Consider the following 13,159-nt stretch of genomic DNA (forward strand, 5'->3'; position numbering starts at 1 on the left):
TAGTTTTCGGATGGATTCGGATAGTGCTAAACAAATACGGATACGAATGCGAAAATGAATTTTGGCTATTCATTTACATCCTTACCGGGCGTAGGATTCTCAACCCTGAGTTGTCCTACCGACTGAAATGGCCATTCCAGGACCTTCTGGGCTCGGGCATGTCGGGCCAAACTTGCACCTATAATCAAAACCACGTAAGGATACAAGAAGTAGAAGATTGGTTGGAGGATAATTCCCAAATTTCAGAAAGGTATTGATGTGATGTATAGCATGATAGCAAAAAGAAAATTCCAATCCAGAGGTAAAAAATTAAAAATTATTTTAAAGGTATTTAAAAAAAAAAAAATTACATGATTAGCTACTTTTGGATTTTCATTTATAAAAGTGTCCACCTTATGTTTGAGTTAACAAAAATAAACAAAAACAAGTTAAGGTTTACAAAACTGGACAAAATAATCTCTCTCCCTCCCACACTTATTTTTTTAGACTTTTTTACCCCTGTCATTGCCTTCTCTCCCAAGCATCCTCCGTTCCCTGCAATCCTACCTTTATCCCAGCCACCGCCTTTCTCTGCTACCCCAAGTAACAAGGGAAAAAAAAAGAGATTTTTTCAGAAGGGAACTGCCAAGGAACGGAGGAAGAAAGAAGAGTCACTGTTTTGTTTAGTTTTATAAAACTAAATTTGTTTTTATCTATTTTTGTTAACTCAAACATAGGGTGGACAGTTTTGTAAATGAAAACCCAAAAATAACTAATCATGTAATTTTTCATACTTTAAAACTAGCGTTGGGGTCAATCCACTGTGTGTGGGGTGCAAACCTGTTGTGAACAGAGGTAGCATCCTAAATTCCAATAATCAGGTTGGGTTGGGTGGGTTTTGAGGGGATCATAGCTGTCTTGATTCAAAGTTCAAACTCAAAACTTTTAACTGTAAATGCACACTCTGTCAGATAATAGTCGTTTTCAGTACCTTTTGTTTTGTATTCCAGAGGAAGAAAAAGAGAGAACAGAGAGTGAGGAGTGGAGGACAGAGAAGAGCAAAGCAAGAGAGGTTGGTTTTGATGAAGATATAGATGAACTGAAGGAGGACCCACCTCACGTTCATCTTCATTTTCATCAATCTCAGATCTCTCTTTACCTTGAATTTCCTGTCATATTTTATTATCTTTTTTTTTTTTTGATTGGTTTATACTTTATAAAGGTGTTCGTTGCAACTACTTGAGGCCCATCTGCAACTACTCAGATCTGGTCTTCCCCTTCTTTTACCCCCTTTATCTTTATAGTTCTATAGTTCTGTGCTGTTCTTCCTTAAAAAAACAGTGATTTGGAAATTTTTGGTGTTTGTATCTGTATCTAAATCTCCATCTCTGTCAGATTTTCATGTTCTTCAAAAACCCCTTACACATCTGATCTTCACAATTTTTTTTGTCATTGCAGGATTGCATCTAATTTCCTCTCCTTCTCCTTCTCTTGTTAGATTTTCTTTATTTACTGACAGTTGTCTTGGCTCTTTAGTGTGGTTCAATTCTCTGGATTGAGGACCACTGCAAGTAGATGCTTCTTTGATCAAATAAAAAAGCTCTTTTGATTGGTTTGGATTTGATGTTGGTTAACCTTAGCTACCAACAATCAAAGGTTCAAAGCTTGTCGCTTGGACAGCTTCTCTGTTAAGTCTTTGACAAGGCCCACTTGTACAGTCTAGTGGGCTTTGTCGAGCGAATTTAACTTATTCATCCACAGGTATCTTGCGAGGGAGGAGATTCTTGTTTTTCTTTTCCTTTTTTTCCCCTTATATATGGTTGCCATTGCTTCTTAGCAATTGGTCCTTCTTTCAGCTTCTATATTTTTTGTGCAACATTATTTGAAACTGCCCATCTGAGAACTCCTCATATCTGATGCTTTTCTTCTTGATATCTTGCCTTTCATTTGTTCTCCTCTCTAAGTCCTTCCCTCTCAAGCCTCTCCCACCATGGGCAAGTGAGATGAGATTGATGTCTCTCTGTTTCTGGAAGGAGTTATCTTGTTTCTTTTTGTCTTGGTTGAGAAAGAGTTGGCTCATTGGTTTTTACTTTGAAAACCCATCAGCTATCTCCATGAAAAGGAAGAGTTTTTCTGCAAAAGTGGAAAATGTGGAGGAGTCAGAGGACACATCTGTATTAGATTTGCCTGAATTGGCCTTGGAATGCATTCTTGGGAAGCTTCTCCCTGAAGGATTGTGTAATATGTCAGGGGTCTGCAGTTCTTTGAGGGATAGGTGTAGAAGTGATTACCTCTGGGAGAGGCACATGAAGGAGAAATGGGGAAGACTAATTGGTCGTGCAGCTTCTCGTGAATGGCAATGGGAGATTGCTTCTAAAAAGGATTCATGTGTCTTGGAAAGATGCGGTCGGAAGCGCTTGATCAGGTCCCTGTCTTGTGCTTGGCTTTTTTCATGGTTCAAATCCAAGGTGGAGAGTAGTAATAAGCAAAAGAGTTCCTTGCCTGCTGATTCATTGATGTCTAGGTATCTCTCTCTTGAGAGTGGCAAGTTCTGGTTCCCAGGCCAGGTCTACAACCGTGAGGTATTGAATTTAGATCCACAAACGTTTGTGATTTGTCTGTCTTCCGTACTCAATTGAAATTTCAGTTCCTTTTCTTTTCTATAGCTTTCCTTCTGTTTATAGTAATCTATGGTTTGCTTCAATTCAACAAAAGTCATAGGATCTTAGCTCTAAATGATATGTAAGAACTTCCTTTCCCTTTAATCTGTTTGCCTGTAGTTTAAGCCTCTCAATGAAGTGGATTTAGTTTAAAATGGCTTTCTTTTCTGTTGGACATATAACTGATAATTCTGTGCTTCTCTTTTAGCAGAATGGGCATGTTGGGTTTATGTTATCATGTTATGATGCAGAACTAAGCTATGATTCCTGCACAGATACCTTTCGTGCAAGGTAATAAAAGTGAGATGGTCTTCTCAATGCCCGAATTCTGAAATAACATTTCTGATTCTTCATCTCCTTTCACTCTTTCAGTTTATATGCAAAGGGGAAAACATGTATTTTCAAGTGGTTTTCTTGTGGATATCAGCACTTTTGTAGTGGCATTAGTGCCTTTAGTGGTGTATGTCATGGATTAGCTTCATTTTTGTTGTCTTGTAGATACCCACCACATGGACAGAGGACCATTGTGATAGAGGATGGTGTGCAATGGCACAGATTAAGGGCACCACCTGTTGATACTCCTCCTCATGATCTTTATGTCTCTGACTGTTTGCCTGATTTACGCCCAGGTGATCATATTGAGATTCAGTGGAGAAGAAACAAAGAATTCCCATATGGTGCGTTCAATAAGACCTCACATCATCTACACTTCCAGCATTTTGTAATTTATTATCATCATCACAGTGCTAGATTCAGTTTGCTTTCAACAAACTTTCGAACTTTTGCCTTGTTCAAGCATCTTAATATTCCTTAATCAAATATGGTTTTCTCTAATGATTTATAGATGAATTTAATATCTTTATATAGGTAACTAAATACATGACCTAATAATTTGTGCTCTCTTTCCAGGTTGGTGGTATGGGGTTGTTGGTCACTTGGAAACATGCAGCAGGAATGAGAATCACTGCAATTGTTACTCTAGTGGTAAGAAAACTGAAGATTTATTATCTTTCCTTTTTCTGCCCCACCCCCCCCCCCCTCCACACTTAAAGATTTCTGCTAGCTGATCTGAAAACTTCTCTATGTGATGAGATTAGTAGATAATTCATTAATGTGTTTTGGATCAGACCCAAATGTTGGGTACTTTTCTTTCTTGAAACCTCTCTAGCCTCTAGACAGATGTCTCTTTCCTCGAAAGTTACAACCAAGGTTCAAGTAATTGGAATCAGAGACGGGATCGTCCTCCACCGATTTCGATCCAGCCGGAATTTGCCTGAACATTAGAAATTTACATCAGATCTGCTGAATTGGATCGGGCTCGGCCAATTCTGATATGAAACGGTCGATCCTCTCCCAATTCCTTGAACTGTGGTGCTACAATCTCCCTCGACAACTCTTTAAGCTGTTTGAATAGACTCCATACACTCTAATCAGAGTATACCCTTCTGACTTTCCCTCATCAATAGCAATACCATATGACTAAACCAATCAAGGCTCCTCAGTACTATCCTTTATTGTTTGGCTTTAATCAGTGTTAACTGCACCCAATTTTAGCAGAAAAAATCACAAAGAACAAGTTCATGTTTTATATAAAATACCTGATAAATGGTTTAGATGCATTACTCTTAAACTTGCAGATTCTTTGCAGAGACAGCTTCTACATCTACTTGGTACTTGCAGCTTGAAATCTTTATTGTGCTGGAGACCCATCTGGACATGGACCTTGGTCCACTCAGTGAAATCTGTGAAAGAACATATAGTTACTTTTCTTTTCAATTCTAGCACCCTAGGCATGTAAACTTCGCCCTTTCGTGGATATGGCCATGTTTAAATCTTTGGGCTAACAAAAAAAGAACCCATGTTACTCCAATTTTTGATTTTCTTTACATGTTTCATTGCTGTCAACAAAGCAGTTTTCTACAGCTGTTGATTATTCTGGCCTAGCTGTTTGATTGTAGGGTTTACTAATACAAGTTGCTTATAAACCTGACACTGTAGAGTCAACACCAAATCAATGGTTCCTTTCTTGTGTGAGTTCTCCACAGGACAGTCTTCAATCCTTGGACCAAACCCAAGTTGACAAACAGATTCCAATTTTAGATTTTCTCCTCTATTTAGTTGAAAGTTGAATCTAGACATGGGTTGACCAAATGTAGGGATCAGCACCACACCTAAAGCATCTGTCTCAGTGATGCTAAATTTCCAATGACTGCTAAAGGAGATTAAATTTTCCAGCTGATTTGTTTGCTCTATGTTTTCTTTAGATCCGTTAGGTACCGAGATACCCTGTATCCATTGGAATTCTCATGGACCATTCTTCACATCTTTTTTTGGGTGGATTATTGCATAGGATAGGATATCCCTTGGTGGATCCGGAAAATGATGGGTCCTTACTGTCTTACCAGTATGTCACTGTTGGATGTTAGAACCACTTTATGGACTATCAGCAGGGGCCTTATCTCAGAAGAGATACATCCCCCTAGTTAGACACAATTTTTTCTCGTATTGACTTTCTATGGTGCAATACTTTGATGACATTCTGCAACTTCGTATTTTCCACTTAAAGTGTTTATACTGTGATCTCGGTTAATTGTTTATTAAATCTTACACAACTCATGCTGACAGATACTGTCGTCTTGGAGTTCAACCATTACACTCCAGGATCACGATGGAGGCGAGCGTCAATCAGCAGGAAGGATCATCGGGAAGAAGGAAATGAAGCAGATGGGTTTTATGGAGGAATTAGAAAACTTTACAACAAGGAGGATATCTCAATGTGGAAGCGGCTCTGGCCAACCGAAGTCTTAGAATAGGTTCCCATAGCTTAGAGAAAATTAACTATATATCCGAGCCTATTTGATTGAACCGCAGTAAAAGAATTTAATAACTCAATATATTGTTTCTTAGAAGATGGATAGGCTTTGGTTTTAGATGGATGGATGCGGAGGCCATGTTTTTTGATGCGACTGTGGGAATTCGTAGCCATTTGATGCGACTCCTATCCATGCTTGAGGCCTCCTTGTCCTTAGTCTTAGTGTCATTGCAAATACTACTGTACCATATTGACACATTATAGAAATCTAGTGTAACCTGTACAAAACTTATTCCACCAGTCCACTCAATTTATAACCTAACCTTCTTCTCCTAATTTTAAGCATTCATGCATTACTTGATTGTAGTCTTCTTGAAGGGAAGGAAACATCTTTTCTGACATGTTGGAGTCCTGGAGTGTAGGTTTATGCTGTTTAATCTAAGAGGCCTAGAAGCCTGATTACCTTGTACTTTACACATGCCTACTTGGGTGATCTATGTTTATTTTGAACTGGGCTTAATTGAGGGCAGGGCTAGTCAAGATATGTTGAACTCAGTGCAGTACATCTAGTTATTTAGGATTGGTACTAATGTGACTCCTGAAAACCTGAATTGGTGGACAATCTGGTGCTCATGGCAGGCTTTGAAAGTCATAGCTACAGAAACAGATTATATTTACCTAATAAATTTTAGCTCTAGTTTTTTAGAGCCCTGGTTTGTCAATGGAGAAATATGTCATTTTTAAATTCATTTTTGATCAAAATATAAAACTAAATGAAAGTTACACGAAGTAACTGGAGTATTGGAACATTTCAACCGTGATCCTTGTAAAATTGAGTATGAAAACCAAATCAGAATATCCAGTATGCAGTAGAAAAGGGAAGAGAGGGAAATGTGGTACACAGTCATTGCCCTTGGCATCAACCTGACTTGTTGAATCCATTGCATCCACTGCTTATATGGGGGCTGTTTTGGTTTCAGCTGTGTTTATCTGAAACAATGTGAACAGTTATAGAAGATGTGGGTCATTGCATTGGAAAGAAAGAAGATTCCTAACTCTTATCTTTGCCCCTGTTTTAGCTGCAGATATTTTTACAAGTATTCCTAGAGAGTTGCTATTTTAAGATTGGAGGAAGATTACTTACTCCTGTCTAGGTTTTGATGATAATGGGATTTCAAAACCCCACTAACAGATGTTGACAACTTAAATTTTGAAGGATGCTACTTGAGCAATTCAAGCTGGGGATATTGTTGTAGATTTGTGTGTTGTTATGTGGGACTTCGGCGTCCTGTTTGATTGAGTATGAGGGCTGATAATTGGAAATTCATACTCAATTGTAGGATATATGACATTGGACTGCAAGAGCCCCTGAATGTTAAATAATCTAACTAGGAAGGAAGATCCATCTCTTTCTTACTCTGTCCAGCATGATATCCTCATTCCAATGCAGACCAAAGGCTTGCAACTTGGGCAGGGTTTAATCCTGCCTAGGGCTTCCATTGCTGTAGTGAGTGATTCTTGGTTCATATGAAAATTACTTGTTTGATTAGTATCACTTTTGTGCCAACCCAAACATGGCCACAACATAACCGAAATTAGGATTTAGCAGCTCATGTTTGTGTTGGGTTGGTTGGTCAATTCAGATATTGCCACCCTTAGCTGTGCTACAAATAGCCAAAAGTGATATATGATTAAAAGTGGATTAGCAGGTTCTTCTGTAATACAAGCAAAGTAGCATTCTATAATAGCAGTGGAAACTGACTTTCATGCAGCTCACTTTGGCACACCTTGGTAAAATGGATCCAAGAAGATCTTGAGAAGTAAACATTGTTTTAGGAAGAAACCAAGGAAGAGTTCAACTGAAACAGTATGTGTTGTGCCACCTTTAACAATAAAAAATGATCATTGACATTTTTTTTTTTTCTAAGTAGAGCCTATTTTTAGGATCCAAAATGGCCCACCAAAGATTAAAATTATGAAAAATATATATTAAACAGAAGATGGGTTTTTTTTTTTTTTCCTTTTTCTTTTTGATAATAAGAAAAAAATAAAATAAAAGAAACTAAAGAAAAGATAAAATGTCAGTACAAATCCATAGAGAAAAGACTTCCACCTTGGTTGGTGCTTTACTTTGATGGCAAGCTTATCACAAAATAGTGAAATCCGGATATCCCCAATATTACAAAATATGATTGTTTTACAGAAGAAGAGTTTTATTCAATCATCTAGTGACAAAATCAATGGGTAAGCACATTTGTTCTACCACATGGAAGAGTGATGTAGCAATTTACACCTTTAACCTCCTCAAAATTCTGTGCAGCTCTGGTTGATTTGTTTTGCCACGTGACCAACTTCGATATGACTGAAATTTAATATTTGAATCAGGAACCTTAGGGTTTGCATGTTCTTAAAATTATAATCCCATCTAATCTGCCACATAATGGATCCAAGCGCTTAGCAAAAAAATTTCCAATAGATTTCATGTGTGGTGATATCGCGGGGAATAGAAGTGACTGCAACAGCTATCTGATTAGGGAACATGGTAGAGATTAGATTAGCATTCCATTCCCTATTAATGAGGAGATCACTAACCAACTTATATATTTAGTGTGGAGTTACAAAACAGGGAATTTTCATTCCCTCAAATTTTGGCAACCAATTGGTGTTCCAAATGTTAATAGATTGGCCATTTTCAACACTCCAATAGATGATTGTTGCAATTCTGGTATGATTTTTCATATTCCAAAATGCAAGATCCTTTGGGTAAAGCAATATTATGGCTGAGCAGAGAATGGGATCTGAAGTGTTTTGACTTGAGAATTCTGGCCCAAAGGGTATTCGGTTGAGAAATAAAGACGTCATCCCAGATTGTGGCAGTGTTTGGTATGCAATCTTGGAATGCATTCTAAGTCGATTTCGCATTCTTGGATGATAAAATAGTTGTTTTTATTGTCCGAGAATGCGAAATCAACCTAGAATACATTCCAAGAATGCATATCAAACACAGCATATATATGAGTGCTTTGTTGTGAATATGGGATAAGCGCATGCCTAATCCCTTGCTGATTTAGGGGTGTGAATTCAATTCCAAGAGATGAGGTTTAACTTGTTTTTTTTAATAGGTTTGTGTCCCTTCCAAAATTTTGCATTGATTGAATTCATTGTTAGTAGATAGATTTGAGAAGAAAAAGGTAGACATGAGATAAGTAGGGATGGAACAAAGAACAGACTGAATGAGGATAATTATGAACATTCATACTTGTAATTTGGAATTATAATAATCATACACACACCCATACAATGCAGCAACAATATTGATAGTGTTTAGCTCTGTTGCTAGTTGCAACCTCTTTCAACAAAAACATGTTTAAAATGGAAAAACAGAGTTTTGAATGTGTTCTCGATTTTTACTGTTTTAAACACATGTTGTCGTATGTTTCTCAAACATACGGGAAAACCGGAAAAACGATAAGCATTCCTATTTTAAATGCGTTTAAAACATGTTCCTATTTTTTTGGCCTTTTTTAAGACCTTGGACTTGTTGAACAATGGCTTACTTAACTGACCATATCTCTCTCCCGAACTCTGATCGACCTGATTCTTTCACCGACGTAAAGATGACTCGAAGGGCTACATTTCTCATGATATCACCTTCAAATCAAGGTCAATGCATGGACACCGAAATTAGAAGCATGTATTTTAAATAAAAAGTCCTCAATTTATATGAGAATAGTGCTGGGTTTTTTTTCCCTTTTTTTTTGAAATATAAACGTTTAAAACTCGTACCGTTTGCTCTCCGCTTTTTACCGTTCTCATTTTTACCACTTTATTTGACTGTTCGTTTGCAAGTTTTTACCGTTAAACCCAATACCGTAAGACTGTATTTTTTGTCATTCCTGTTTTTGTTAACAAAGGTTGCAACTACTTAAGGCACAACATTGGAACAATCAAATGTTCAATTAAATCAATGTAAATTAATTTTTAGGACAAGAGAACGATGTCTAGGTCTCTAGCGCTTGCATGTACGTGCTGGTCAAATGGGAGCGCACATTGAAGCATTGACCTGGATGGGTTTTCTGCCTTTCCATGGGGTCAGGGTGGTTTTGTGTCTAAGCGCAGGAGCCACGTTGGCCATGCACCCAGATAGCATTCTTTTCCCCTAATTTTTATTAGGTTTAGAGATCGCTATCTGGGCTTATGCGGTGTGCTGCCCCTGCGCCCAAACACATTGACGGGCGAAATGACCGTTGTATCTATAAGAAATTCTGCCTTTCCATGGGGGCATGGCGTTCATTTTGCCCTCTCTTGTGTCTGGGCACAAAGGCAGCACACCGCATGTACCCAAATAACTTTCTTTCTCCCTTTTTATTATTAAGCTATTTAAATTGGATTTCTGGACACATAACATTGCAGCCAAAAGACTCGACTCAAATTGCTCCCCTTGTTTGTTTGATTTTGTGGTTACTTGCGCTAGCTGATCCAAGCATGATAATTCTTAGCAGAGTTACCACCTAATCTGGCCAGCTCATTTTTTAAAAGTGGGTTCTTTGGACCTTCTTGAACTAGGTCAAGTTGAGATTAGCCCAAATTAAGGATGACCTATGGTTGATGACCCATTCCAGCCCAACCCAAGGTGCACCCCCCCTACTCTGATTGGGTTATTTATTCAGTTATTTCTTCTGGGTTAGGGTTGGTTATTTTGTCCCAACCCCACTTGGCCTACATGGACCAGTTGGTTGGTACCCTGTCAGTAGCATGCGGCCTCCTAGGAATTCCACTTCATTGCATTGAAACTTTTAGCAAATGATATTTTGAACTGAAACGAAAACAAGGAACAAAAATAGGGATTCTCTCTCTCTCTTTTTTCTTTAAGATTTGAACAATGTATAGTCACCATTTCCCTCCCACAGGGTTTTATGTATCGGGATCAGATCGGCTGTTACAGCCAATTCGTATAGGTATTCACCATGGCCGATACCAATATCTTATCAGTGGTATCAGACCAGGGGCAAAATGATAAAATAAAAAAAAACCGTATCAGTATTTTTGATGCAGCAAAATGGTCCAATCCGGCTCGGTACTGCTGGTCCATATTAGTATCGGCAGCAACCGATACCATTGCCCAGTACCAATACTGTGCACTAAAACCCTGCCATCCCATGGGAAACAGACGAAGAAACACTCATAAAATTTGATTGTAACTAGATCTGTGAATTTACTGTTGAAGATACCACAGGTTATTCAAACAATTGGTTCTTAGATTCCAAACCTGGTCAAAGCAACAAACCCAAATCGTTATCACCTCCAATTCCTGCCCGCTCCAATTCTCTCCAATCCCTCACATAAGAGTGAAAATGACCATCTTACCCACTGCCTGAACACACTGCCCAAGGTGGGGTAGGGTGGTCATTTCTACTCCTATGCGAGGGATTGGAGGGAATTGGAGCGGGCAGCGAATTGGAAGTGATAAAAATTCCAACAAAACAAACCCCCCCCCACCTTTTTTTTCTTTTTCTCCTCCTTTGAGACAAAGTGCTCCCTTATTATTACCAATTATTTGATTAATTTCAGTAAATGTTTTTTCATTACCCCTATCCACGCCCCAGAGGAGGCTACAAGAGAGGGAAGAGGGAATGCAAAGGATACTGCAAAGAGGGTAAGCAGGATTTGTCTACAACTATCACAAGACCTTACCCACTAAGCTAGCCAGCAACTTCACCCTTATTTCAGTTATTTTGTACAATTTTTTTTTTTGAGTCATGTAGTCATTTCTTCTTAAGATGAAAATTCCAAATCTAGTGGGTCAGTGCACATTCAGGAATGACGGTTATTATCCATTTAAGAATTCATAGGGCAGTTAAAAGAAATGAGTTTCTAACTTCTAAGACAGTGAACTGTATAATGACTCTTTTGTTTTTTTCATGGGGGGTGGCTGTGGGAGCTTTGAAGATTAACTTTATATCCAATGGTTCAGTCATGAGCGAACTCGAACAATGTTAAAAATGTCAAACCATATCGGCACAAGTGAACCACACTAGTACAGCTGCACATTTTTAGGCTTCAACTATACAAAGCTTCAGTGCATTTGAAGTAATGTGCAAAGCAAGTACACTATAAGCAAATTGTACAAGGCTCGTATTCTAAGAGTTACACTAGTGTATAATTAGATTATATTGAAACTAAGAGCTCAGAATAAGGAATTGACAGAAAAATAAGAAAATAATAATGGTACCATGAGTGCCTTGTCAGCTTCCAGATAGCAGATTGATCTGGGTCTTAGCAGATGGTTAGTCTTCTCTGATGTTTTTTTCGCCTAGATGGATATACTGTGATTACTCTTCACAACCCAACTTCCTTTTCTTCATCTGTTTGCAAGCAAAAATTTTCACCAGGCTTCAATCAATGGCCCTGAGCTTCGAGGAGTATGTTTGTTGCAATGTTCATGTCATTTCTAGCCTGTACGAGAGCCTGTCTGGCTGCATGTCTGTCAAAGCCCATTGAGACCAGAGTAGCAATGGAGTCCTCAAGTGGCTCCATAGTGAATGCAACAGGAACAGAATGGTAGTTTCCCTGAAGAGTGAAAGAGGGAGGGAGAAGTTACTTTGAAGGCAATTATTAATACTTTAAGAAACTACAAAATCCACAAGGAAACACAACTTTCAACTTTCAATTATTAATAAGGTTTTATAAATGCATAAGTCTGTACCTAGATATTCAAGTTGTAAATTTCCTCATCCGAACGATGAAAATGTGTGAAGTAAAACACAACTTTCAACTTTCCAACCATATTAATAAGATTTTCTAAACAAATCCATAAATCTGCACCTTGAGTTCAAATTCAGATTTCCCCATAAGAACGATGAAAATGTGTGAAGCCAAAATTACTTAAAAGATTAATGTTTTTGAATTGCAAGTAAAACACTTTTACTTCTTTTCTCTTTCCTTACTAAGGTAATATTTGTTAAGAGTAAAAACAAGGTGCAACACCTTAACAAATTGTCAATATCAGCTGGTCATTAAAGCACTTGAAAGACTACAAGAATCTTCATGTCAGAAAGGCAGAGGCAACCCTGTCTATCGTTGACAGTGGCCAGCAGCCTTGAGGCCTAGGTAAAGCCAAAGCACCCAAGCCAAGCCTAAAGTGCCCATATTTTAGCCACTTCCAAATATTTATGCCAATTATGGGAATGTTTTCTTCTTTTTCTTCTTCCTCTTTCACTTTTCTTTAAATTATTCTTCTTATTCCTCCTTCCCCCCCGGGGTCTGATCTGGTATCTGGCCATCCCTGGTCACCTTGTGGCCAAGGCATATGGCCTGGTGAGGCCCTGAAAAGTATGATTCCGTCATAAAAATCTCAAAAGAAGATAATCATGTCCTGTTAGATTCTCAAGGACTGAAAACTAAAATAATAACAAACACTTCAACCAAGCCGATCTTGCCTTGGAAACAGTCCACTGGTTTTGCTTTTTCCTGATATTGTAGGACAAAGCAAGTAGTGAGAAAATCCATACGATACAACCACATAAGAATAGAATCAAAGGGAACTACATCCTAAAGTAACACATACTTTTAGGCAATGAGAACTGAGAATTTTTTTTTGGGAGGGATGTATTGCAACCCCAGGTCAGAAAACCCTGCTTTTGGGTCACTATGGTCCCATCCTGAATGATAGAAACTCAAATAAAAGGGATGTACTGCAACCCCGGGT

The 13,159-nt window shown here is 38.3% G+C and overlaps 2 protein-coding genes and 1 long non-coding RNA gene across 5 annotated transcripts in view; 1 reads left to right on the top strand and 2 right to left on the bottom strand.

The window, feature by feature from the left end:
• Positions 1 to 1,375: 1,375 nt before the first annotated feature.
• On the bottom strand, positions 1,376 to 8,488 carry LOC122644071. The gene is made up of 3 exons (XR_006330226.1): positions 8,457 to 8,488; positions 6,633 to 6,636; positions 1,376 to 1,385 (listed from the first exon to the last, which is right to left on the bottom strand). It is a non-coding gene; the product is annotated as an uncharacterized LOC122644071 (long non-coding RNA).
• LOC122644070 (F-box protein At2g32560-like) lies at positions 1,798 to 5,852 on the top strand. Of its 2 annotated transcripts, none has more exons than XM_043837674.1 (5): positions 1,798 to 2,561; positions 2,848 to 2,930; positions 3,138 to 3,316; positions 3,549 to 3,623; positions 5,265 to 5,852. In XM_043837674.1, the coding sequence occupies exons 1-5, from the start codon at positions 1,896 to 1,898 to the stop codon at positions 5,450 to 5,452; spliced, it is 1,191 nt and encodes a 396-aa protein (XP_043693609.1). In that variant the 5' UTR covers positions 1,798 to 1,895; the 3' UTR covers positions 5,453 to 5,852. The 2 variants fall into 2 exon arrangements, with proteins under 2 accessions (XP_043693609.1, XP_043693610.1); XM_043837675.1 differs by having other exon boundaries at positions 2,851 to 2,930.
• A 2,900-nt stretch (positions 8,489 to 11,388) lies between the features above and the next one.
• The window catches only part of LOC122642413 (rhomboid-like protein 20), a 55,316-nt gene continuing 53,545 nt past the window's right edge, over positions 11,389 to 13,159 (bottom strand). For both annotated transcript variants that reach the window (XM_043835870.1, XM_043835869.1), the window contains one exon: positions 11,389 to 12,021. In XM_043835870.1, the coding sequence (XP_043691805.1) occupies positions 11,851 to 12,021 (171 nt within the window). In that variant the 3' untranslated portion in view covers positions 11,389 to 11,850. The remainder of the gene's footprint in view (positions 12,022 to 13,159) is intronic.

Source organism: Telopea speciosissima, chromosome 10, assembly GCF_018873765.1.
Source record: "Telopea speciosissima isolate NSW1024214 ecotype Mountain lineage chromosome 10, Tspe_v1, whole genome shotgun sequence".
NCBI classification, from domain to species: domain Eukaryota; kingdom Viridiplantae; phylum Streptophyta; class Magnoliopsida; order Proteales; family Proteaceae; genus Telopea; species Telopea speciosissima.